At 39.9% G+C, this 27,518-nt stretch overlaps 1 protein-coding gene and 1 long non-coding RNA gene across 13 annotated transcripts in view; one reads left to right on the top strand and one right to left on the bottom strand.

The window, feature by feature from the left end:
* The window catches only part of ADAMTS9 (ADAM metallopeptidase with thrombospondin type 1 motif 9), a 159,419-nt gene that overhangs the window by 40,541 nt on the left and 91,360 nt on the right, over positions 1-27,518 (bottom strand). For 3 of the 4 annotated variants that reach the window (XM_038565917.1, XM_038565920.1, XM_038565918.1), the window contains 2 exons: positions 26,942-27,118; positions 2,701-2,868 (listed from right to left, as the gene is read on the bottom strand). In XM_038565917.1, coding sequence (XP_038421845.1) covers positions 2,701-2,868; positions 26,942-27,118 — 345 coding nt within the window. The remainder of the gene's footprint in view (positions 1-2,700; positions 2,869-26,941; positions 27,119-27,518) is intronic. The other variant, XM_038565919.1, reaches the window with a different exon arrangement.
* The window catches only part of LOC119864667, a 35,953-nt gene that overhangs the window by 4,827 nt on the left and 3,608 nt on the right, over positions 1-27,518 (top strand). For 2 of the 9 annotated variants that reach the window (XR_005374808.1, XR_005374807.1), the window contains 6 exons: positions 3,385-3,462; positions 7,256-7,396; positions 7,734-10,076; positions 11,540-11,672; positions 17,192-17,367; positions 18,510-22,375. This is a non-coding gene — a long non-coding RNA (uncharacterized LOC119864667). Of the gene's footprint in view, positions 1-3,384; positions 3,463-7,255; positions 7,397-7,733; positions 10,077-10,299; positions 11,023-11,539; positions 11,673-17,191; positions 17,368-18,509; positions 22,728-27,518 lie in introns of those variants that run through there. The other 7 variants (XR_005374811.1, XR_005374810.1, XR_005374809.1 and 4 more) reach the window with 7 other exon arrangements.

Here is a 27,518-nt window from a genome sequence, read left to right as displayed (position 1 = left end):
ATCAAACTGAATCAAGAACTTGATGCTGATTTTTGTCTTAAAATTTCATGAGCATCCCTTATCCCTTGATCAGAAGCATCTAAACAAATTGAATGTGAACTTCTAGGAAAAAATGCTTTAAAATTTTATTGAGGATGTTTTCCAATATAAACTTTCCTTTTATTGGAAAAATTTCCTTGACAAATTCAAGATTTTCAAAAGATGTAGAAATGAAACATTCCACTTTAAATCTCAAAGCATCAGTTTTGAGGGCGAGACTATGAAGATTAATACAGCTATACTAGTTTCCAATTCCAATATTCTCTATGTTCTATTGTCATCAGACATTTCAACATGATGAGAAATAGCACTAACTCTTCCTACCTTGAACACGAGATGACCAGAATATAGTACCAGCAGAAGGACCAGATAGACATAAAATCTTCTAAACATTGTTGCAAATAGATAATCATTATTCTTGCTTCAATCTCACTGCCTTAGGGATATTTCTGTTTACCAATGGATCATTAATAAGCCAATAATCTTTGACCATGCAGACCGTCTTTCTTTATTAACCACTGCATTTGATGATTTTTCCAGGCATACTTCTAAATTGTATAAATCAGATTTTACCTATGCAGCACCTTGTCGTGCCTGCTTTTATAATTCATTTCTACATATCAAATCAGGGCATTTACAAAGCTGGCCACAGACTATTACATAACTGTGTTTACTTGCATTTTGTACAAAGGTGACTAGACTGTTCTAAGCAATCATTTCGAACAGGTGCAGTCTTTTCTGTGGCAGCATTCTGATAATCCTATTACCTTATGTTTAAAAAAAAAGAAAAAACAACCCCAGGGTTCAAACCTAATCATCCCAGCTTTGTGAGCAATTTCAGACTTCCCAACAAGATCACAGAATACTGGACTAAAACTCACTCTGTGTTTACCAATAAAGAGTGAAAGATTCTTTTAATCATCTCTATATTGAATAAATTGGCCTATAAAATGAGCATCATTTCCATGCTCTAAACTTAATATTCAGGGCATGATGCAAATAGATAAGTAGAGGCCAAGAAACATAAAGAAAAGCAACAGAGCATGAAAGTCTACAAGAGGACAAGCTAATTAGTGCAGTATCTTCAATAATGTTAGCTGCGGGCTTTTACATGAATTGAATAGCTCCACAAATAAAAGGGCTGGAAGTTACAGATGACAGCAGTCACTTAGACAAACCATTAAGGATGACCAAAATGAAACGCTGCCTTGAAATCTGATCCCTTAGGGAAGCCAGAGGAGGAACTAGCTCTGGTTGGCACTGATGCTTTGATTGTTGATTTAAAACAGCAATGCAAACACACATGATCATAATGAGAGAGGTCTTGAGAAGGATGAGGCTACTCTGCTACAGAATGATGCAGGTCATGTTTTACATTTCTGTGAAGTGGCCTATGAGGGGGTGGGAGACATGTGGGACAATGATGTCAGCTCAGAGCATTTAAGAAAAATTCACATTTCTGGAGGAATTTCTCATTAGTTATGTCGAAATGGAGAATCTCCAATTCCTCTCCATGTTAACACAGCTTTCCAAGGCTTATTTGAGGCTCTAGGCATCAAGATCCAGGCTCTGAAAGAACCAAAACTAGACCTTGCCAACCTGGAACCTACCTTTCAATTGATGCTTAGGAGCATCTGTATGATTCTCCACTGCATAGGAGAACCACAGATTCAGTAAAAGCTCACAGAGGTCAATCAACAGAGCAGAAGAGCAGCATTAGATACAGAATAGATGAAACTGCAACTTATTATTTTCAAGCAAGCACCCTCAACCAAGCTGAGAAAATGTGTAAGTGCAGAGTGAAGAGATCAGCTTCAAGGATTATGTGCGAGAGACTTTGGTTCACACATCAATTGTTTATAGGTAAATAGAAGCTTCTGAAGTTCCTTGTTGAACACAACAGGGAAACTCACCCAGCTCCGGACCAGATTACCACATGTTTAGAATTAGTTGAGTCTGTGATTGCTTTCTTGGGAACTTACCCCCCTTTCCCATCCGATATACATATCACACTCATCTAAACAAAATATTCCTCTTGAGAGCCTCTTAGATTTAAGACCTCTGAACTAAGTACTCGGCATTCATTATTGCATTAAATCCTCCTAAGAGCTATATGAAGTAGGCTCAGGAAGGTTAAACAGATCACCCAAGGTCACAGAGATAGAAAATGTGAGAGAACTTCTTCTGTTGCCTACTTCTGTTGTGATGTAAGCAAACTAAGCAAACGAGCAGAGAAGCAGCCACTAATCATACTGACAGCCCTTTCTTCGCAAATCTCAATTTTGACCCAATTCCTGCCAGGTGATCAGAGTCAAGCTTTCTACTGCAATCTGAGTTGGTGGTGTTTTAAGTGGTGGATGATACCAAAAATGCCATTAGCAAAGTATTTATTGAAGGGCTACTCTGTGCTGGATGTCTGACACCTACACCCACCACTACTTAGAACTTAATCCTCACAACCATCCTATTGTAGGTGTTAGGTAAGGCACCTGGGGTTGAATCCACTTGCCCAAGGTCTCACAGCTAACAAGTATGCTGACAGAAAGAGCATTCCATTCCCCGTCCCCAAGCACCCCTCTGAGAAACACAACCAACACAGTGGTGTCAGCTACGTGGCAGAAGCTAAGAAGGAAGCAGTCGTAGAGGAGAAGCATTGCTCACCTGACTCCAGGCGCCAGCCTTCCATTTGGGGCATCTTCCTCCTCTGCACTTTCTGTGCCCATTTGGCTTAGCAAGGTGTTTACAGTAATCACTTTCTAAATGGCTTCCATCTTTTGCCATGCAGTAAACACTTCGTTGTTTATGCCCTCGACCACAAGAGACAGAACACTGAAATATAAAGCAATGGCAAGGTTGTTGTTGTTTTGTTTTTTGATGTTTGTTTTTCACATCACACGGAGTTTGATAAAAACCCGAGTTTTTGAGATGTTAAGATTATATCTAATACGAGTCACCGTCCCCCCTTTTCCAGAGCCATTTTGGGTAATATCTCAAGGTTCCACATGGCAAGAAGGTAGGATTAGGGGAAAAAAAAATGTCTGTAGCATTACAGCAGCAATCCTGCATACTATTTTGGGTCCTTCAAGAGTGTGAGCAATCCTGACAATTTAGGCCAAAAATTAAGCCAATGAACCAGAAATTATCATGAAATTCTGATTTTAAGTCCTACTCTGAATTCGTATGGATTCCTACTGCACATCTCACTTTATGCAATCTCAGATCAAGATACTTCCTCAACAAAATGCCTTGTGATTCACTGATTTGGATAAAGGTACATTTCCAAAATATAAATGTGTCCAATTGCCTAATTAAGTGATTTAAAGGAACTCTTCTACCATTTTTCAGAGGATAAACTCTCATTTTCCCAGTCTGTTGGGAAGGAGGTGAAAAAGCCACATTAGAAACTGAAAGGTAAGCTAGCAGGTAAGTCTGTGCCAATTTGGGGAAGGAGGCATTACCTTTCAACTTTGATCTGCAAGTTCACTGAACTGTTTTAAATGTGACCTTGTCTGACCACATCTAAGAAACTTGACTTTGATTTCAGATTAGGTTTCTCAGAAAGGTTTAGGAATCAAAGTGCCCATGGAGTCAGGACAAAAATTTGATATGACAGCTTCTTGTGGAATAGGCAAGAGGCTGGCCCCAATGAGTGCACTGAGATATTCAACGTCCATTTGCCTCATTAGCGATTACAGAAGTCATTACCACTTGGATCATAAGCTTTCTGGCTCAGGTTTTCAAGACACATTATTTCCCAATATAATGTTCTTGACTTTTAGAGGGAAATGAGTTTAAGAATGAAGAGCAAAATGTGAAAATGCAATGAAAACAGATTTCAAGTGTCATTTCCTTCTATTCAATATTTCTTATTTCCCTCACTAACTTTGTGATTTTTGTTAACTTAAATTACCAAAGTGCCCTTTTATGCCTCATAGATAAATGGTGCCATGTAAAACATGTAGCTGAATATTAATCTAACTGCTGTTAGCCAGCATGTTCAAAGTTTTTCATAAATGTGCCAGACACCTTTCTCTAATAAATACAAATCATTACAAAAATTTCAGTAGTAGCCTAATAGATGATTTTGAAATATGTGTATTAATAGTTTTGGCTGTGACCTTTTACTTTAGGAAATGGAAACATTGTTGGTTTCATTTGAGCTCTCTCTTATGAGAGTATTATGATTTGGAGTTGTCATTCTGGAAATTTTTATCAAGGATTTATTTATTTATTTACTTGGGGGGGGCAGAGGGCAGAGGGAGAGGGAGAAAGAGCCTTAAGCAGACTCTGCGCAAGCATGGAATCAGACATAGGGCTCGATCTCATGACCCTGAGATAACAACCTAACTCAAAACCAAGAATTGGACACTCAACTGACCGTACCACCAGGCACCACCCAGGCACTGGAAATCTTTTTTTTTTTTTTTTTGGAAATCTTAATAGATTACACAGTGTAGAAGGAAGGAGGCCAATTTTAATATTCATACCAAAACATAAATAACCATCTTTCAACCTACAGTGCTTTCATATATATAAAGACTTGGGACATAATTCTGGCAGGTTTTTAGAGTGAAAGTCCTAGAAATAGTCCTACAAACGAGTGGTCTAATAACCTTCATACAAAATAATCTCTATTGTTAGTGACTAATTTTAATATTTAGAAACTCTGACAAATAACAAAGGAACATAATTCGAACCTGGGATGAATTCATTTGTTTATTCAATAAACATCTGAGTGCCCACTAAGTTTCAAAAATTATGCAAAGGGCTGGGAACATAGTGATGAGCAAAGTTGACTGCACCTCACCCTCATGGAGCTTCCAGGCCAATGAGGGAGACCAACAAGAACCACGTGTTGACAAAAATAAATGCATGCTTAGTAACAGAGATGAGTGCTCTGAAGGAAGCAAGCTGCAGTGGTTGTGCGGAGGCTCTCAAGGCTTCCCTCAGGGCCAGACCATGCAGAGCTCATAGGTCATAATCATATATTTGGATCTGGAAAATCATTATAGAGTTTTAAATTAGGGAAAGATATCATCTAATATTTGCTTCAAAAATTCTACCCTGACTACTGAATGGACAATGGAATGGGGGGATACAGCATGAATGGACACAATGAAACTGCTCAGGAAGCTACTGCATTGGTCTAGGCAAGAAGTAGTGGTGATTCCTTTTTTTTTAGAGGAAAGAAAAGGGGAGGAGGGGCAGAAATTAAGAGAGAGAGAGAGAGACAGAGACAGACAGAGAGAGAGAGAGTCTTAAGCAGGCTCCATGTCTAGCATAGAACCTGATGCAGGACTTAATCTGACAACCCTGAAATCATGACCTGAGCCAAAATCAAGAGTCGGATGCTTAACCAGCTGAGCCACCCAGGTATCCCAGTGATGGTGATTCTAAAGAGGTGCAGAGTGTTGGGATGGGGGAAGTTGGTGGATTTAAGACACACCTCTTTGAGGTGGAAATGATAGTTTCTGGTGGATCAGCTGTGGGGTGCATGGGAGATGGCAGAAAAAGATGGACTCCCCGGTTTGCAGTATGGGCAATTGGATAGTGATGACTTTTACAAGGATGGGAAAACAGTATTGGGATTCAAGTCTGCATTTATTTGTAGGACACAGGCTGAACTCAAAAGATATGGAGCCATGGATGCAAACATGTGCTCAATTAGGGCAAAGATACAGGCATAACTGTAAGCAGATGAACATGGGTGAATTTACAGCAAACCCACCCATAATGATAGTCATTTCAATATACCAGTGGTCCAAAGACACTGTCCTTTAACATAAAAGGGGGAAAAGAGAGTTGATGGCAATGGTGATTCAGTAGTCTGCAGAGGGACAGTCTAAAATAGGCAGCAATCTACAGAAGCAGAATTAGCAAAGGCAGAGCATTCTCACATTCATTTATGTACCAGGCACTGCTCTAAGATTATACATACATCGTCTCATTTAAGCATCCCAATAACCACAGAGACGGGTACCATGATCGGAGACAACTGGCATTTCCAAACTGGTGTAACCACAATGCTATCTACATACCTCTCCCCACATGATTCCAATGCAAGTGGATAGATGTCTGTTGAGAAGAGTAACAGCACAAGGAAAATAGTTGAATTATAAACATCACTGATAGTAATTCATTTGAGGGGCACTCCTGGTGCATCCAACATCCATTGCCCACGAAATGAAAATGGATGAAGTAGTTTCCAAATATGATGCCTTAAAATCTCCTTAATGTCTGGATTAGCTGCATCTTACCCATTCCTGCGTGCATTTTTCTTATTTGGGGATTTGAATGGATCCGACTTGGAAAACAGAATGCAATGCTTCAGCATGACTCACTACACATATTATTTGCCTAAAATTAAGATCTAAAAGTGATAAGGAAATTCTCAAGGTAACTAATCATAACAAGCACTTTTCATTTCATGCTTTCTAACTTACCAATGAAGAGAAGCAGCTGCTGGTGGAAAATTTCATATCTAACAGGTTCATTAGTGGGTCTATTATGATTTCCTAAAGAAGTTCTCATTTTGATAACCAAATAAATACAGGTTGCAGCTCTTATATTCTGAGGGAAATTTCCATCTGATCATTTCCAGCCTTTTCCAGACACTGACTTGTGCATCAATGTGCGTCATTAAGATATGATAGTTAAATCCAGTGCTTCACCTAGTACGTGCTATTTATTGGCTACATATCTCAAGGTTCTTGCTCTGTGGAATGTTTAAGTCCTTAAATGTATAGCCGAAACAGCCTCCTAAGTTGCTAACTGGACTCTGATGTTTGTTCCTTGGAGAAACAACGAATATACTTAATACTTTTCCCCTAGCTTTGTGCAACACTCCCAAACAATGTGTGTAATCTCTGCTTGCTACTTAGAAACATCAGAGTCAGTATCCCAAATGACTGGGCTTTGGGGCTTTTGTTTCTGTGAGGCCATTCAAAGGGGATGTTTAATGTGAAGCTCTGTTTATTTGCTGGCTCAACACTTGCCACTAACCAAGGTCTATGAGTTTGAACCTCATTTCAACTCATCTGGTGAAAACAACACCTAAGGCCTCGGCAGCCTGCTCGTAATCTCTACTGTAGGCTTGCTCTCTCTCCAGTGATAGCTGTAGTTATGGTGACATCAGGGTCTGGCGTGCTGCCCCTGCCATGGGGGGCGGTGCCCTGCATCATTCGTTTCACTTAAATAGAGGTATGTGGTCTCTCAGACATCAAGAAGCCAGCAAACAACCTCAGCGTGTCTGCCTGGATAAGAAGGGCTGAGGACCTAGAAAGAATGAGACTCCTGGGTTGCCAAGGCAGCTGCGAACCTGGACATCCATATGAAGATGAAAGAGTACCTGGAATTGGTAAGGACACAATAAAGAGCTAAGAAGGAATAAGAAAGGGAGGGTAGAGGTCAGGGATGCACACAGAATGCAGTCAGATGGAAGCTTCTCAATGGTTGGGTGATGCTGAGGCTTAGAGGAAGCAATAGAGGGGCCAGGGTATAGACCAGGACTGCCCAGTTACAGCAGATGCTTGGTTAATGGATGGTTCAGGAGAACAGCCCTAGCAGAACGTCTGGCATTGTTTTGTATATCTAGTTGATTTCCAGCTCCAAGAGATCTAGGACACATGAGATTCTGTTTATGTGTCATGTGTGATGGAGGATGCTGATCAACTAGTCCATATTTCCAACCACAGGATTGGCTGCCAATAGGTTAGAAATAATGAAGAACTGAAAGGCCAAGAGGAAGGACATATACTACAAGCCATTACCAAATTAAGTCAAGATTCTGCTGATAGAAGAATTTTTGACAATTAGGTAGCTAACCATCATTCTGAGACTGGTGAGCAGATTTCATTTTTGAGAGAGGACATTGTACTAATCCTTATTTGCCTTTCCATTGTGAGTCCATAAAATATGAAAGGAGCATTTAAATCCCTTCACTTCAAAAATGTTTGGTTGCATCTTTTACTAACAACAACTCTTCCTGATTTTATTCTCGTTTTGGTTTTGTTTAACAAAACATAAAGTCAAACCTCACCTGAAAACTATGCTGTCAGCAAGGATGCAAGGCTTGCGTCCAAGGTTCAGGACTGCCTTTGCCAATTAGGGTGATGGATGAAGTGAGTATGCAGGGGCTTCACACCATCAGGACAGGCAAAACCAGTCTGCATACACTCTTCCACCGAAGCCAGAACGAAAGCACAAGGATATAGACTGAGGGATCAGAGCACCAAACACTGCTCATGCTCAGTGTGGGGCCTGGAAACCACGCGGGCTTGCCACATAGGAAAAAGACAGTAGCTGCCACTCACACGTGCTTCTGTGCTGCCTTCCACGCCGGAGGCAGCCAGCAAATAATTATGGAAATGAATGAACACATGAAATCTGTATCCATCCCAGAAGCATACTATAAACCAAATGTCACAAAGAAAGAACCACCCGGCATCTGACCCACAGTGTGAATGCTGAACTGATTTGGCACAAATTATTTAGATTCCAAAAGGCCACCCCAGGACCTCTCTTCCAGTTGGAACAGAACTATTGGAAATCACACCAGCTACCTTCTATTGAACTCTTTCTGTGAATAGAAAACCAAGCTGCAGGACACTGGCTTCTGTCATTTAATCCCAAAGGCAACCTGGTGACTTAGATACTATTAGGATTCCTTTCTCCAGATAAGGAGAACCAAAGAGGTGACATTACTTGGCCAGGGTCACAAAGCCAGGAAGCAGCAGAGCTAGTCTTTAAAAATTGTACATCCTGGGCTCCAGAACCACCACTTTCTTCCTTCAACTACGTTGAAGAAAGGGCTTGGTTAAGAAAACAAGCTGCTCATCTCGGCTTACCCAAGGCAACAAGAGAAAGCAAGGACCTCAAAGAAATGTCTCTTGAGACTATTCTAGAAGCCTCTGATTCCTCAGTCTCTTAGGAAGACAGTACCTATACAATGTTAATATTTCTGGCTTTATTACTTTCTTCACAACATCTTTAGGACCCTGGGAAGAAAGACACTTAAGAGTGCAAACATACAATCACCTAAATAAAGGGCTTGATTTCCCTTTGCCTGAAGCCACACCCTGATTTTCTCCTGGCCATTTTTCAGCATTTATTCACCCTCTGGGGTCTGCCTGATGCCAAATGGCAAATGACTGCTTCTGTTCACTGGTGAATGGCTCTTTGCATGGTCACGAATGGAAGGCTGCGGGTTGGGAATTTGGGCCTGCCAATTCACTGAAGACTAATCTCTCAAATGTCTGAGCTCTAAGGCATCTCAAAGATTGTTCAGTCCATCTGTTTGGCTTACAAATCCAACACTAGAGGAAAGGAGACATGGCGCACTCACAGTCACACAGCAAGGAAGGAATAAATGCAGGCTTAGGACTCTAAGTTCCTATACCCAGCACAGAACACTATCCCTCCAGGGATTTGTGGCCAACTACTGGTGTTCTGCATGTTGATCAGGAACCACAGCTAATGTGTCATCCTGATTTCTCCTGAGTCGCTTATGCTCACAAAGAGCTAGCATGATAAACAGGGACTAGCAAGTCAGGCACCGATCCTACCCCCTCTGACATTGATGGATGGCAAGCACCAGTATGAACAGGAGTGAGTGTAACAACCTCCCGTTCCAGAATGCCACTTAAGAATACCAAGGGAGAGATGTGCATGCGCGCCAGCACAGGCAACAAAGCTTACTGTTTTGGCTTCGTTGTGCTCTAAAATGTAGCATTTCAAGGCACAGGTTCTGGAGTCAGGCCATCCTAGGCTGACACGCCATCTGCCATTCTACTTTGGTGCTATTTGGGTCAAATTACTTAACCTCTCTCAGCTCAGATCTGTTCTCTGTAAAATGGGGACCACAGCAGAGTCTACACTCAACACAGTTATGTCACAATGAAGGGGGACAAGGCATCCAGACAGAGCTGTTGGTGTTGTGGCCAAGCACTGTAAACCTCAGTACGCATTCGCTATCACCACTGCTACTATTTCTATTCAGCAGAGCCTTTTAGAACATCTCCCAGTGCGTGGATAAAAAGGTAAGCGTTTTTTTTTTTTTTTTTTTAAGTTAACTAATGGAGTCTGAGATTAGCATTCTGACACAGATGTTGGCTGAATGAAGGAGGGACTTTGGCAAAATCTCACCCGTGTGAATGGGTGAAGAGCTTTCCTTTCCAAAGGTCACAGAGCAATCCCCAGGGCGGACAAAAATGTTAAAGATTCCTCCACTTGCATAGTGCCCTCTTCACTCTTCTCCACTAGGACTTATTAATACAGTCTCCCCGGCCACAGAAGACAGGAAGACGAGTAAGAGAAAGAAAGACCTCACATCTGAATGCCACGTCTTTTTCTACTCCACCATTTCCTGCTCATATGTATTATCTCAAGAACTACTTATGTTTCTTATTTGCATCTCGTGGGGTTATTCCTTTAATGTCCTGAAACACAAACTGCACACCAGTGACCACCATCACCGAACAGCCGTGCCCCCCCCACCCCCCTGCTCTGCTCAGCTCCACCACGGCAGTGCTCGCAGCCCTTTGTGAATTGCTGGGTTTGAACACAGTTAGGGCTTCTCACAGCACAAGAATGGCTCTGGATGGGGGGCATCAGGGAACCAGAATGAGTGGGGTGGGAGAGAGAGCTTTGCCAGGAAACAAGGGCCGTGACTTCAGGGCGTAAAGCCAATGTTGACAGGTCTGCCTGATGGCTGTTTATGTCCAGGACCACCATGGCACTTATTACCATGAAAAGGAGCTGAGAAAGCACGAGATTGGCAGGGAACACCATGGAAGAAAGCAGAGGCGGGAGTCACGGTCATCCCAGCCGGATGGGGCATTAGGCCACCCTTCCATCCCCGTCGCCCCCCAACACCGACAGCCTTTGCAATACTACAAAAGTCTAAGACTGTGGGAGAAAAGGCACTAAGATTCACATGTCAAATCTTGGAGCACGCTTGAAGGCCGCTGTCAATACTACAGCCAAGTAGGTGGCCCTGCGTATGCCTCACACGGGGAATGGCAGGGCCATGCCAATAAGGAGACACAGTAGGAAGGGCTCGTGCCCTCTACTTCCCATCACCCCCAAGAATGATGAGGCACAGGGCTCTCCAGCTGCCCCTGCCCAACCTCATAATGTAACAGCTTCATAGGACAGGAGGGGAAATGAATATTCACATTAAATAGAACAGCATATGAAATTAGTTATGCAAATTGTGAAATCCAAATTGAGGTTCTTTTTGTTCTGCAAGAATGTTAAATACTATGTGTTTCTCCTCATCAAGACAAAAACCAAAAACCAAACAAAATCTGCAAAAAGCAACACCTGGTGAGTTTTATCATGGCCACAACGCAGTGGTGCCCCCCCAGGAATCTGAGGCATATTTCACCACCAGACCCTGTGGTCCCTAACATGCCCTCCAATTCCCCATTTCTAAGCATACTGACTATTTTGATTCTTTGTAACCTGACTTTGGCAAAATAATGATATTGGCATCTTTCAGGAAAGAGGTGAAGATGGTACAAGGATCCACACTCTGTGCTTGCCACAGAATTGTTCATGAAGGCAGTCTGGAAGACAGGGGGCTAGTGGGTGAGGTATTTGTGCCAGGATCCTTATTCTCAGCTGTTGTGAAGGTGAGTGACAAAGTAAGTGTCTGAGTAATTGGTGGAAAAGCTATGGCTGAGGGAATGGTGACCAGAACTTCCTGACACTCTCTGTAGGTAGACCATGATTGAGGCTGCATGGAGATGTCATTCTGTTAGAAGATGGCAATGTTCAGTGACACCCCCTCATGACTTATGCTAGTGTCACAGATGGTCAGGAACAGACCTGAGAAGCTTAAGTCATCTTTGGGAATGCATCCATAGAAAAGCAATCCATGCAGGTCCTCTCTGGACTTTCACCTACCTAACCGATGTCCAGCCCTTAAAGTTTTCTCTTCCCCAAGAGCTAGTCTACCTGCCAATCAGTCATTTGAAAGACACCAGGAGAAAATTCAGGTAATTGCCTCTTCTAGTCTTGCTTTCTCTGTGTATCTGGACCTTCCTCCATTGGCTTGTTATGAAAGGAACATCTTTACAAGCCAACATGTCAAACATCTTACATTGAGAAATTTACAACTTTTTTTCTGGGGGAGGAAGTAGTTTATGTAATTAGTTTGCTGGTGGGTGGATATTTATACCCCTCAAAAACTGAGATTTGCATACATATCTGAGTCTGTATCCAGAGAAATATACCTCATTGGAAGGGAGAAAAGTTATCTTAGTCATTATTGAATTAGACGCTCATCCTCCAACTTTGCATTACTCTACTGGGAATTCAGATAGAACCACTATTTGTCATTCTTGGTTTTGTCTTTCCCTCCTGCTTACCATTTGGCAAAGAAATGGCTCAAAATATCATTATAAAGGATGAGACAAGAAGAAATAAAACCAGCTAAAATGTAAATGGCTATAAAAGACTTGGCATTAGAAGAGGCTAAAATTAGGTTGATGGTTATGTACAAATTTAAATTATTCCTACACCATTCTGAGATCTACTCAAATGGAAACTCAAGAGTTGGGGCAAAAGGGAAATGGTAGTTATAAATTTGGTTTTGGAATCATTCAGACCAGTACTCTCTCTTCTTTGTGATACTACACACAATGCTTAACCATGGCAAACATCTCTTTCTAATTCTGCTCAACAGAGGCATGAGATGGTGAATAAGCATCTCACACCTAACATGCCCAAAGCATAAGTCCTGGTCTTTCTCCACAAACTCCTCCTTCCTATAGTCCCCTTCATTTTAGTCAATGGAAGCTCCATCCTTCTGCTTATTCTGTGCACAACATTTGGAGTCATCCCAACTCCTCTCTTTGTCTAAATTCCACACCCAAACTCTCAGCTAATCCTTAGGCACTACCTTAAAAATATATTCCCACCACTTCCCACCAATTCCCACCACTTCTACTGTGAACATCTAAGCCACTCACTCATGGTCTTTTCCCATCTGACTCACTGCAATGATTTTCTAATTGTCTCCCTGTTTCCACCTTTATTCCTCCGATAGCTTCCTCTAAATTCAGAAGCCAGAGTCAGTCTTTTAAAACAAATCCATGTTTCTACTCAACTTGCCTCCACACAATGGCTTCCTACCTCACTGAGTGTTAGCAAAAATCCTTCCAAAAGCCTAACCCTTCCTTCCTTGTCCCATGACTTACTCCCCTGTTCCTCTCCTTCAGTTTTATCTCTAATTTCATATCCTACCACCCATCCCTCTAACTCAGCCACACTAGCCTCCTTGCTATTGCTAAGATGTGCTTGGCATACTCCAGTCTCTAGGTCTTTTTTTTTTTTTTTTTTTTTTTTTATTTATTTTTAATTTTTTTTTTTTATTTTTTTTTTCAGTCTCTAGGTCTTAACCCCAAATACTCTTCTTCCAAATATCTACATGGCTTGATTTTGTATTTTCCCGTATCTCTGTTCAAATATCCCCTTAAAGGAGACTTGCCTGATCTCCTTAATTGTACAGTTCCCATCCCCTCTTCCATGCTATTTTTTATCCTTCTTCTCTAAGAATTCTTGTCTGTTTTGTTCACTGCTATATCAGTGGCTACAGCAGTGACTGGCTTATAGAAAACATTCAAGTACTTACAGAATATGCAAGTGAATGCATGAGTGAGTAAATGAATAGCATCTCAATGAACCCAGAGCCACTTATCTCACAAGAACTTTTAAGGATTAAGAAAGCATCCTGCACAATGCTCAGTTCATTGCAGGGACCAAATAAACAACTATTGTTCTCTCTTATCTTCTGCGTCTATTCAGTCCAAAACTGGCTAAGTACTCTTGTGGGTAAATATTTAATTCCTAATGACAGAACTAAATACTACACAGGGGACACCTAAACAGAAGGGTATCTGAGGATGTGATATAAGACAAATTGACAGCAAATGGCATTAGCTAGGAACTTAGAATACTACTCTGCCCTGCAAAGGCAAGACTATTGTTTTGAAAGCTGGCTCTAAGACATTGACACCATCCTATACCCTGAGTGGCCCTGAGTCACATAATGTTGTTTCTCCTTCCTAACATGTCACTTTACAATGATCCTTTTCCCAGAAGGAAAAATGTAAATATATGAACCAAAAATAAACTATGAAGTTATGTATGGACATGAATGGGTTCTACACAGGTTGGGTATTTTCTCTCTCTTCTGGCTAGAAACATCTAAAAGCAAAAAACTGAAGACTCTTACTGCTGTTCCAAAAACAGTGTCTCAGCTTAAGTTTCCTTTCATTTAAGAAAAGGCTCTCAAAGTGCAAAACCCAAAATCAAGCTTGAAATTTTATAGAGTGAATTTGATAGAAATGAGTCATTGCCACCATCCTTCACACTCTCTGCAAACTAGCCACCACAAGCCTCTCTGGCAAGTGGGATAATTGTTGCCCAAATTTTAGGATCTAGTCGTGTCAAGAAAGACCTAGTTTTCTTAGTCTAGCAGACTTTTCCTTAAAAACGAACCAATTCTCATCATACTAGGGTGTTGTCTGATGGTGGGAAAGCCAGACCCTTTTAGAGCACTGGCTGGGGAATTCCGGGAGACCAAATCTAATTTCTGAGTTCCTCTGAGAACCATTCAAAATCAAGTGAATTGTTAAAATTGTTCTATTTAAAAATGTAAGTATTCAGCTACCTCCCACTTTTGATAAGTAAAATAAACAAAACCGGGAACCTGGCGAAAACCCTTGAAAAACACTCAGATACTAAGGACTCAGCTTCAGTAACTTTTAAAAAGCAGAGGAGAGCTGAACTGGTTTCCACTTGAGCAAGTGCTTGTTTCTTTCATGTGTCACAAATCAAAATCAGTATTTCTAGAACTTTTGAAAGCCCTACCAGAGAGGAAGTGGAAAGCATGGGGCTTGGGAATCAGTCAGGTCTAGCTTTAAGAATTACTGATAAAAAAAAAAAAATTACTGATCATATGATGCTGGGAAACTTACTTGCCTTCTGACAGCTCAGTTTTCCTATTCGCATAATGGACATAATAATAAGTTTGATTTTGCAAGATTTTATGAGGATTGCAGTAATGCATACAATGCATCAGGCCCAGGGCTTGGTTCACCAAAATGTTCAGTAAATAAGGATCTTTGCTATTATTTCTCCACTTCCAGTTAAATTATATAATTATAATTAGGTTTATAATTCAGATTATAATTAGGTAAAAGACAAAAATCAATTTCTAATTTTTAAAAAATTTACTTATTTATGAGAGACACGGAGAGAGAGGCAGAGACATAGGCAGAGGGAGAAGCAAGATATCTGCGGGGAGTCTGATGCAGGACTTGATCCCGGGACCCTGGGATCACACCCTGAGCTGAAGGCAGACACTCAACCACGGAGCCACCCAGGCATCAGTTTTTAATTTTAAAGTGTTTTTTACATAGTCCGTTAGAAATTTAAGGTTGTAGTTAATTCTAGAAGGTGGCACTCACTTGCCTTATGGAGAACCATCTCTTCTACATTGGGCATCAGCGTACATACATTCTTATTAAATTTTCTGTGGTCTTCCATCAAGAAAACTTTAAACATTGTGGGACAAATCCAGTATTTCATTAGAACTTAGGTCCTACCATAAAACTTCTGAAGTTGATGATCGTATGTTGGGGTTATTTTGCTTGCCTTTCCTCTACTGAGAGGTTCCACTGGTCCAAAAGCTATGGAGTTACTACTAGTGCTTAGGGGGCCATTGTTAGTGACCTTTTGGAAGGAGAAGGATTGAGACTGATTTCATTCTAGGGCCAGGAGATGTATCATATCAAATGCATCTCTGACCCACCATTTTCAGAGTTGAGCCTGCAATTCTGAGAATATATGTATGTGTAATGTGGAGATTGGAGTTGGTAAATATAGCATTGGCCTTCTGCTAAATCAGGAAAGATTTACAAAGTGGAAAAGGGAAGGTATGGAGCAGCAGAGCTTCAGAAACTTCCTTCCTCCGAAGTTCACGTACTGAAAAGCCAATTTAATGCCACACATCTGGAAAATCTGATCACCTAACGTATGGCTTACTCTTAAGGATGAAAAAAACTGGCGGGAAATAATTGATGGAATTGATGGTGAAAACCTGGCGATCTCTACAACGTGAAAGTTTATCTTCCCAGAAAGGAGAAGGAACAATTTTATAATCTTAAAGACTTCTCTGACTTAAAAAAAGAGAATTTGGTATCAAACACATTTGGGGAATGCTGTAGACTATACCCACATAATACCCATAAGAATATGGAAAAAAAAAAGTTCTGCTGTAGGAAATCCATAGAACTACAGAGAGGAGGTGATGTTACTCTCCCAGAGGATGTGGCAATGTTTGAGGACATTTTTGGTCATCACAACCAAGAGGATATACTTTTGCCATCCATTGGGTAGAGGTAAAGGATGCCGCTAAACATCTGACAAGACACAGACCAGCCCCCCAACAAAGAATTATCTGGTCTCAAATGTCAACAGTGCTGAGACTGGCATATTCTAATTTATACCTATTTATAACCCATAAAATACTTTCTTTACCACTGCCTTAGTCTCCAATTAAAAACACAGTCTGCTACCCAGATAAACATACAAATTAGTAATTAATCCTACTTTTTAAAAGTATCCGAAAGAAAAACCAAATATTCAATGTCTGTTGCCAATTCCTAGATATAACTTTAATTATGAGTCTTCCCTCTCCTCACCAGATGTCTCTTCAGGGTTTCTTAACCTTGGCACTATTTCAACATTTTGGGTGAGATAATTCTATGTTGTTAGGGGCTATGCTGGGCATTGTAGGATGCTTATCAACACCCTTGGCTTCCATTTGTTAGATTTCAGTAGCACCCTCAACCTCTTCGTGACATTTGTCTCCAGACATTGCCTAATGTCCACCAGGGGGTAAAAATCACCCCCAACTGAAAACTACTGAATTATCCTAAGGTTTTCAGTAAGTCCAACAAGCTCTCAAAACTGAATTGATATTAACTGACTCAGTAGGGGTGGGGCCAAAGAGCTATTTAGTGGATGGAAGTGGTAAAGGGCCTGCTGGAATCCAAGATCAAGGTCTAGACTACAAGGGTTGGGAAGTCTTGGTCTCTAGCGAACGTGACATGTACAACGTGAAACCAATTCCCACACACAGCAATGAAGATGTCTACTACAAACATGCCCTTCTGCACAGCACTTCCTCCTTGACATCATGTCCCTGACCTGCCACTGCTAAGAGGTTCCCGGATATTTCACATCTGATTAAGAGACAGTCAATGAGAAGGAAATCATGATTTCACCAAAAACCCCCCACAAACTGCAATGCAATAGGTGAGTTGGCTGGGTGAAGGCTTTTTATTAAGTGCAAGGAAAATAAACAACACACATTTTTGAAAAAAAGAAGAAAAAAGTCCTTAGTTTTCAAAGGAATCTTGGCTTTACTAGGGGAGCAGTAGATGAAAAAAAAAAAGGATGAGTCTGCATACAGCCAAGTATTTACTGGCAAAACTTGTAATGAAAGTTTGGGTTTCCCCGGGTAAAGGGGAGCAAAAAACCCACATTATTACCAGAGGTCTTTCATTTTAGCTGCATGGGTGGGAGGGGTCTGAGGGAGGAAGGGAGATGGGGACAAGGAGGAGAGAAAGTCATGGGAAATAAGCCAATGAAAAACTAGGAAAGATTCTGTTTTTGCTGAGCACTGGCTACAGCACTCACTTTTATTATGATGTGACAGTATAAATCTGAGATTAAAAACAGCTTCCTAAAATATGTCAGAATTTATAAAGTCCTGAAATAAATCTAGACCTACTCTTCACTTCCTTTGAAGTAAAATACACACTGAATCTGTTTCTTTAGGAAATTTTAACAATAACTTATTTTGAAATATATCAAACTTATAGAAAAAATGCAAGATCATCACAAAGAACTCCCTTTTTCCAATTGCCGACATTTTACCACCCTTGCTCTTTCCTCCCTCTCTATATAATTATAGTATATATGTATATATGAGTGGCTTCAGGACATATGTCTCATCATCTCCAAAACTCTAGCTTCTCCTAATCAAGGACACTCTCCTACATAAACAGCATACAATTCTCCAAGTCAGGAAATCACTATTGATACATCACCAACATCCAACCCTATGTGTTATTTTTTAATTATTCCTGTGTAGAGGTTCGCACTTTATTTCCATATTCCTAGGCCAATGCAATCAGGATTTCAGCTCCTGAGTAGCTTGGCTCATTCATTCATTCATTCATTTTGACACTATGGTATGCCCACTTTGGGTAAGGCAATAAGCTTAAACAGTGGACCTGTTCAGCTCAAAGGAAATTAAGATTTGGGGCAATTAAGTGTTTTGTTAATAGGTTTTTCACTTGAAATGTGGTGACTATATTTCTTTGTTTTAGCTAAGAAGAAAAGAGCAAACCTGTTATTTTTTCCATTATATTTTCCCTCTCTTCATCTCACAGAGCTCCCAGATCATAACCAAGTCTTATCTTTCACCCACCACGTGGATGGAGGAATACAGTGGTTGGGACAATAAGGAGTGAAGAACAGAATGTAAGGCCAGAACCCAAAATGGTTGACTGTTCTACTGATGGGAACAGAAGAGACTCAGCGATGCCCAAAGAAGAGCTTAGTTTTAGCTCAAGAAACAGTTTGGAAGATATCTCAATGTGTTTGATGGGTTTTATTTCAACCAGAGAGCTTTTAGTGTGAAATCACTTTTTAATAAATTTTAATTTCATAATTCACTTGTAGGGGAGTAGATTACATTCTACAACAGACCTCATCACCACAAACATCTGCAAATTCCCTAATTGGCTTTTACAGAATCTGAGCTATTGTTCTGATTATCTATATATCCAAAAAAAAAAAACCTCTTAGATTTATATTACCCCAATTTATTTCATTTCTCTTTGTATATTAATACGTCAGAAATATCACCCAATGCCTGTTTAATAAATATGGATGCCTTTTTCTCGAAATCTTCAAAGAACCTAAATTTTGCTCCCTACATGGTTTAATTTGAGGAGAAACAATTTTCTCATATTCATCCCTTTAGAGCTCTGAGCAAAATTTGTTAATGGCTCAGGAATTTCAGAATGTTTCAAATAGTTACAATTTGGGAGAACAGAAAATCTTAAATTTCCTCTTTCCACAAAGGTTACATTTTACCACTTCACCAACTAAAGACCAAAATGAGGGGATTATATCTTGGTTAAAACCCGGGGTTGAAGGTCAGAAAGTCCCAGGTTCAAGTCCTAACTCAGCCCCTTCTCAACAGGGTGACCTAGACCCAAGTAGTTAACTTCTCTGATGGTGCTAACTTCACCAGGTAGAGAGGATTAAATTAGACAATATGGGTGAATTGCTTTGTAGAATTCCTAGCAAAAAGTAAGTGCTCCAAAATGTGCTCACTATAATTAAAATAAAAAATAATAATCAAATAATTAAAATAGAAAATCAAACCCTCTTTATAATCATGGAAAGGAATACATTGTGCAAAATTAAGCAAAGGAAAAAAAAAACCAGCTCTTTTGTGGAAACCTGAAGCTATTCATCCACTTGCTGAGATCCTGAGAATTATTTTACTTATCTCCCATTTCAATGTATAGCCAACCGGAGAGTGAACATAACAAATTATTAAGTGCTTCTTAAAAGGAGACCACCTGAATGGTTTAGAGTTTAATTCAGATGTCACCCTAAAGGGAAAAACAACAACAACTACCTGGCCACTGGAAAAGAGAATTGATGACATCATCAATCTGCATTAAAATGTTGTTGCGTACATTTTAATTTCAAGGGGGTGTCAGCATGGGGCATGAACATGAATGAATCCACAAGGATTTTCTTAACACTGGGGAGGCTATGTTTTGCAAGCTAAATGAAAAACATAGTGATGGAGGAGACATTGCCTCAACTCTGATTCTTCTGAAGTGTCTTTCAAACACAGCCCCTTAAAGCTAATCTGCTCAACCTTTACCTACAGGGCTCGGTGAATATGAAAAGCTGCCATCCTGAAACTTCCTTCAAAGAGGGACTGATCTCTTGGAATTCAAGCTTCTACAAGGTGACTACCCGGTGTTTCCCATTTTTGTCTTCTATAAAGCATCAATCAAGCCTTGCCCTTTCGGCCCATTGAACACATAAACACTCTTTCTCCTTAACTGAACTTACTGCCACGATGAACTTGAACTTTAAGACGCACAAGAGGAGAGTTGTTTTAACAGCTGCTTTTACACTGAGGGCCTGGAGTTACTACTCTCAAGACAGCTGGTTCTGATAAGCCTCTCTTTGCACTGTCCTGTTTTTGCTAATGCCCAGCTGTCAGGGAACACCCACTGCAGTGTTCCAAAGCAAAGGCACAGAGCAGAATGAAAGGCAAGAGAATGGTACTCACTTGGCTGCAAGGGCATCCTACCTAGGGACCCTTTACAAGCTGACACAGGGTTCTTGTCTCCAATTGACTTTTATAAGTTTATTGATTTCTTAGTTAGTTGAGTATTAATTGCAAAAGATGTACTGCTGTCTGAGGTTGCCTGCCCAGTATGGTAGCTACCAGTCACAGGTAGCTGTTTAGAGTAATTAAAATTAGATACATTTTAAAGAGCAGTACCCTTGTTGCACTTAGCCACATTTCAAGTGCTCCATATTGGCCACATGGGGCTAGTAGCTTCCGTATTGGAAAGCAAAAAGAGAGAATATTTCCATCAATTGAAGAATGTTACTGGACTACATTGGCCAACGCACAGCCTCTTTCTAATAGGAAAAAGGGGATGCAGATCTGGCTAAGAGTAATGGTTTTGGCGGCACAGCCTGTACTGATTACCTTCCACACTACTTCCTGTACACTCTTTTTTTGGCCGCCAATGTTCCATTTTATAAATTTTTGGAAAGGGAAGTTGTGGTCTTTAAAACCACCCATGAAAATGATCTCCCACTTTAGAGGAAACAAAGCAACAAGAAGCAAAGGTGGTGGCGTGGCAATCCATACATTCCAGATTTTTTTATTGGTAATCATTAAATAACACAGGGGAAAAATGAACATCAGCCAGGACTTCCTACACTTGTGTGGAGGCTGAGGACCCTAAAGGGGAGAGATGGAAAGCCAGGCTCTCTGCTTCTCCTGGCTCTCAGACCATTGAACTCATGTCTGGGTTATAACGTTAAGAGTGAATAGAAGCACACTCTCTGATAGGAGGTTTGTAAAGGTTCCATGGCATCAGCCAGAAAGCATTTATCCCTGAAAATGATTGTGTAATTGTGCACTTAAAAAGAAAGATAGGATTGATAATTTTTATTTAGTGAACAAAGACCATTAGCAATTGTGTGTGTGTATATAGATATACATATCCACACCCACACACACTCTAAGAGCAAGCTTTATTTTTATTTTTGTGGTTGTAATGAGGCTGCCAGGAAAAAAAGTGTCAGTTCTTTAATTATATGTGTAATTAGTTTTGTTTAATACCACATTTTCTCTTTCTCCACTCAAATGCCTAGCTCTGACTTGTTCATTGCTGTATCCTTAGCACCTAGAACTGTGCCTGGTTCACAGTAGGCATTTAAAAGTATTTGCTGAAAGATAAATGATGTCCCCTTTTAAGGAATGACCTAGAATTGTTTACTCCTTCTCCGTAAAATAAATCTTCCTCGACTGCCTTTACTAATCAGGATTCCCTCCCAACCAATTAGACGTGGACCCAATCTCTACCTCCCACACCACATTCCAAAGTTCCTATTCCTCTCCGTTCCAGAAGGACAGCTCGCTGACGTGAGTCAGTGAGAGGACCTACACTCCTCCACAGTGTCTAATAACTCTCCTATCCCTGCTTCCCCCACCTTTCGGACTTTTAAAAACTGCAAAAATAGAAATCTGTCAAGCTATCACGAAATATCAGCTGTCAGGAGGCAGGAACAGAGTCTCCCATAGGCACACAATCACTGTAAACAATGAAAAACAAAAAGCTGGCTAAGTTTTAACTCCAATGAGATAGATGCAGGCGTTTCACTTGTTTTGATTAAAAAAAAAAACCTCTTAGCTCAATAATGTGCTTATTTCTTTTTTAAAAGGCACTAGCTGTATATTTAAGCTGTGTCTTCATTAGTAAAAAAAATTCTTATGTTTATGAAAAATGAGTATGCATTTTGCAATGTGATAGTCCTTACAGTCAAAATCTTTGTATCATCCTCCTAATCTGGCTGATGTGATAACATTAAAATGAAAGAGATGTGTTCTACTATTCCCAAAATATAACCAGTTGTCTGAAGTGTTTATAACAACTGGTTATGGGAATTCACCCATACAGAAATAAATTTGGATTTTCTGTGGCTGGAGTCAAATGGGCAATGTCAATATTAGGCAAATAATGTTGAGGTTCCTGGTGTCTGAGTTTTAGGTATACCCTTTATTTTTGAATATCAACAGGAGTATAAAAATCTCATTCTGAATATGGGCTGTTTCTATCAGATGAAGCAGGATCGGTATCATCAGTGCAGTGACATTGATGTCTTATTATAGATTGATCATCTATAAGATTGATCATCTTATTAAGATGATCACATAGTCAAATGGATTCATAAGAGTGCTACCGTCATGGGGTAATATGGGGGTAAATACGATGTGTGTTTGCTTAACTTGGCTTGGTGTATAGTAAATACTCAGTAAAAGTTAGCTATCATCATCTGCTTTGGAGAACCTAACTTATTTCACACCTTATATAAACCTTACATGCATGTAAGGGTCTCCCTGATTTGGGGCCTTTCAAGCCTCAATTACTGTTCTAAACCACATGTGGAATGGAGGCTCAGTAGGGGCATGTGGAACCAAGGAGTGTCAGGGGTCATCTTTATGATGTACAATTTTTTCAAAACTGCAGGCTCTCTTAAAACTTCCAAGTTTACTGAGACCACATTTTATTTTTCTTTAATAAGCAATTCTTTCTGAAATGTATTGCAGGTGAACAAATAACAAAATTGACAAATGCTGAAGTCTTTTATAGTTATCTGAACACAAAGAGTAAGGTGTGATCAAATTTGTGCACATTAGGTTAGTGTTTTCCTGTCCCTAGCTCTTTTTACATGTTTAGAACCATGTCTTTTAATCACTTGTTTTGTCTTCTGGCTATGTTTTATTATTATCTACAAATTCAATAAATGGAGCATTCACATTTCATAGTTGAGACTCAGTGAATCAGGACAACAGTACGAGGAAAAGAAAAAAAAACCAACAAAATGTTAAGCCTCGTATATTTTTGTTTATATCACCAATTCAGAATTTTTTTAAGGATCCCTTTAAAATACACATTTTAAACTACCCAATTACATAAAGCTTGCCAGGTGGCCACTCAGATTTGGGAGAGGGACGTACAGGTGGAGCAGATTTACAAAATTAAAATGTATCTTTTTAAAACCAAGAGAAACATATACATGCATTTCTAATTCACATAGCCTATTTGCCTTTACAGTCTGCTGATAAACACTGATTTTTAAACATTGTATATAAAATTAAATAACATGGAAAAATAAATATGCTTTATTATATAAACATAGAAATCTGTACTGCTCAAAATATTCAGATAATACTAGGCTCGGCTGCTCAAAACTGTATTCAGAAAGTATGGTAGTGATATTTACAGTCTTTATTTTTGCTAGAGATAGATGCAGTGAGGTGATAAAATACTGTTGTCAGACATTTTTCTCTTCCTACCTAAGGAAGCTGCAAACTTTAATATGAAAATGAGGTAGACACAAATTCGTAAGTTGGCCAGGCAGAAACAAAAGCACGGTTCCTTTGTGAGCTCATAAATTCTCATTATTCGGGTCGACAAGCATTTTTCCAAAGCACCTAAAGCAAGGCTCAGAGAACACTTTTAGGTTTGTCATGAAAAACCCAAACAAGCAGTTTCTCCTAAGGAGAACCACAGTCTCCAGGATGACCAGCAAGCAGACTCATAGGGCACTGCAGAGGGGAATGCTACAGGACCAGCTTGGAGAGATGACATCACCTGCAACCTCTGTTACTTTAATGATCTCGATGGATCTGCATACTGTAGAATGCTGTGGATTTTTAACCTACTTTCTGCTGTGGTTTGATAGCACAGAGCTCTCTTTCCAACATATTGTCTAGTGATGGGCCGTGTGCATTCCCTCCTCAGTCTGCTCCCCGGACTGGCTGCAGGAGCCAACAGAAAGGTGTATTGGTGTAAGAGCCTCATTTTGAAATCAGAACATTACCAAGTAAGAGTGCAAGGACACATTCAAAAGAGGACAGGAAAGGCTGGATTTTTGGAGGACGTTTTTCACCATTATGATTCTAAATCTGCAATGACATGAGCCAGTAGTAAGGGTCTAAATGGGTACTTGAACCCGACATTCACCAAAGCCTCATTTTAGAGGCTCTGGCAGCCATGCTAACGGTGATTTGGCATTTCTTTCCTAAATATTGCTCCTTAGTAACAATTGTTGAATGAGGCCATCTCCATTTTGACCTTGGAAAAGACCTACTCACACAGTAGTTGCTTCTGGACACTATCTCTAGAGTGTGAAAATCTGGGAAGAGAAAGCAAACCTACTGAAGGACTAATTGCTACTCTTGGTCTCTAATAAATCGAGTCTGCTTTCAAGAGAAAGCAACGTGTTAGCACCTCAAATATACTTTTTGTTGTTGTTAATTTCACTGTCAGTTGCAATGATGAAGCACCATAGGAGTGGCTTTATGGCTATTAACACGATTCACTGAGGTATGCTTAAATTTAGAATTGCTCAGAAATGTACCAAAGCATCCACAAAAACCAACATAAAAGTAAAATCAAAGTCCTACAGTAAGAATCTGAATGACTGCCCTCACACACATATATTTAAGTAATATATTACAGATGTATCTATTTAAATAAAATGCTTTTGATTTCATTATTTAAAAATCACAATTAGAAGCCTTGCACAAGTGGCTTTGCTCCTAGAGGCATTTAAATATATACTCGAATAACGATCACTTTACAAAGGAAGCATTGAAATCATATTGGCAGCAAAGATATTTTAAAAATCCACGTATTCTCTTCTGTGTATAATTGAGCATTAGCATCTCTTTCTCTCTCTTTTTCTGTGTGTGTTTCAGAAAACTGTGTGCAGAGTTAAGAAAAACAACTATAATAAAAATATTAAAGTTTTCAGCTAAATTAGTAGATCAGATTTAAAAATTTAAGCGTTTAAGCTCTTAAGAAAATATCTGTGGGAGAGGATGGTGATCCTGTGTAAAAAAAAATGAGTGGTATTTAGAGAACATTCAAGGAAGAGAATGCTATGGAAGCCCATATAATATATGTTATACATTGTGTATAATGTGTATATATACACATATATGTATGCAGTATATACTATGATTATATTCTATGTCTGTGTATATGCACACACACACCCCCTCTGAAGGTTAGATTTTTTTTGTTGTTGTTAAAATTAAAGAAAAACAACTTTTTAGAGGGCGAGTAGTTTCTGAGACACAACTCTGATGTGGTGTGGCTGTTGGCCGAGTAAACAGGTAAAAATATAATGGGCTCAAGGGGGAAAATTTCATGAAAAATATGTCATAGGTGACTTAGGGAAGTTGGGAACGCCAGAAGATGTTCCTGACATTCCATCGTCGTTTCTGATCTTTTTCAAAACGTTCATTTTGGGAGGGTGCCAGTACTACAGACAAAATGCTTCAGGTGAATATGCATCTGACTCCGCATGGCATTTCTTAAGCTTGTGAATCAAAGCCTTACAGCCCAGCTAAATAGTACCAGTAGAGATGATACTCTAAATTTTTCTAGGCTTCTACTTAATGCTAAGAACAGTGGTTATAGAGCAAGGTTCTACCTGCAGATGCGGTCTCACACCCTGAAACCCTCGGCTGTTAGAAGCAACAGTATTGGTCACTTCATTTCAGTTAATCTGCTCTTTATCTGGTTTCAGGAATAGTTAAGACTTTTCCTCAGAATCCTAAGGAATAAAAAAGGCTTGTGGATATGACTTCATGTAATACTAAACTCATATTCAGTGCAATTAGTATATTTACAGACACATTGTCTCTATTTCCATGAAATAGCCCTACCGGCTCCATAGATTATAACACAACGTTAGCCAAAGTATTGTTTTGATATAGGCGACCTTCTGTTTGCCAGGAGCTGCCCCAGAAGTTTGCATAGTGTATTTACAGTGGCAAACCTGTCTCACAGTGTCAGCTAAGCAGATAGCAAGTGAAGCCTAGAACCAGAGCAAAAAATCGTCAAACGACGGGCTTTGTGTCTTGGGGAATGAGAGAGAACATTTTGGATACCTTGAAAGGCACCAAGTCGCTCAGTCCACTGTTGTCGGTCATTTTCAGAATATTTTCTGTATTTTGTGGGTACAACCTTTGTGGTCATTGTGATGAGAGCTGTACCCGAGTCACATAGAGAGGCAAATTAGTCACTGAAGAAAAAATTGCTTTGGCCTCAATACACAGGTATCTTTCCCCAAAAGTCAAAACTCCTGTAGTTTAGGAAAGGAAAGAATGTCTGCTATTGAGTTGTCTGCTTAAATCACTTTGGAGCTTAATAACTACATGAACTTTTTCCATTTCTTTGAAATATCTATATACGCAGTCTTGCTTTTCTAAAAAAACAGACGCTACTCCTTGACATTGGCCCCAGGCCTCTATGAGGTACATGTATTCTGTAAAGTCACTTTGGCAAAATCACAAAAAAATTAATTCTGTTGTGTGTCAACATGAAGAAAACCATAGACCACAGCCCAGTTTCAGGGATGCCCTTGAGTGTATGACAATCATCTGCCGCAGAGGAGTGCCCCAGAATACCTTGGAATTGGGTATGTTAGTTAAGATAGTTTGGTTAACAAACATTAATAGTTAGGGCCGTACCGAACTCCAAGGGCCAGTATTCCACGCAGCGTCTTGAGGACAAGTATGTGTGTTACACTGCTCACGATCTGGAGGCTTATCAAGGATTTCACAGCTCAAATCTGGAAACCGTTCACCACTGGGCCGCTGACAGACCACCAGTCTTGTCCGCAAGCCTCCACCACACAGCTTAGTGCACTGGAAGAGGAGAAAGCAATGCTGTGGTCACTCTGAACGGCCAATGACAAATTATATTTTCTTTCCCATAAGAACAGTTTCTTAACCAGAAACTTAACAGATTCTCCATCACAGCATTGGGCAAGGTCAGTCTCTAGGCAGACCTACGTCCTATTACCAAGGCATTATATATGATAGGATGGAACTGTCTATCTTAATGGTAAATATTCTTTATTGAGTGCTTCCTCTTCACCTGGACTAAATACTTTTTAACATTATGGCATTCTGTCATCAAGAGGAGATTATAATTATCTGCCCCGTTTTATAAATGGGACAACTGAGCTTAAAGGAAGTTAATTAACTTGATCAAGGTCAATTCAATAGCAAGTGAGTAGCATAAGATTACAGCCTTTTCTTTGAT

This window comes from Canis lupus, chromosome 20 (genome assembly GCF_011100685.1).
Source record: "Canis lupus familiaris isolate Mischka breed German Shepherd chromosome 20, alternate assembly UU_Cfam_GSD_1.0, whole genome shotgun sequence".
Classification (NCBI taxonomy): domain Eukaryota; kingdom Metazoa; phylum Chordata; class Mammalia; order Carnivora; family Canidae; genus Canis; species Canis lupus.
This window is presented reverse-complemented; position numbering and strand designations above follow the sequence as displayed.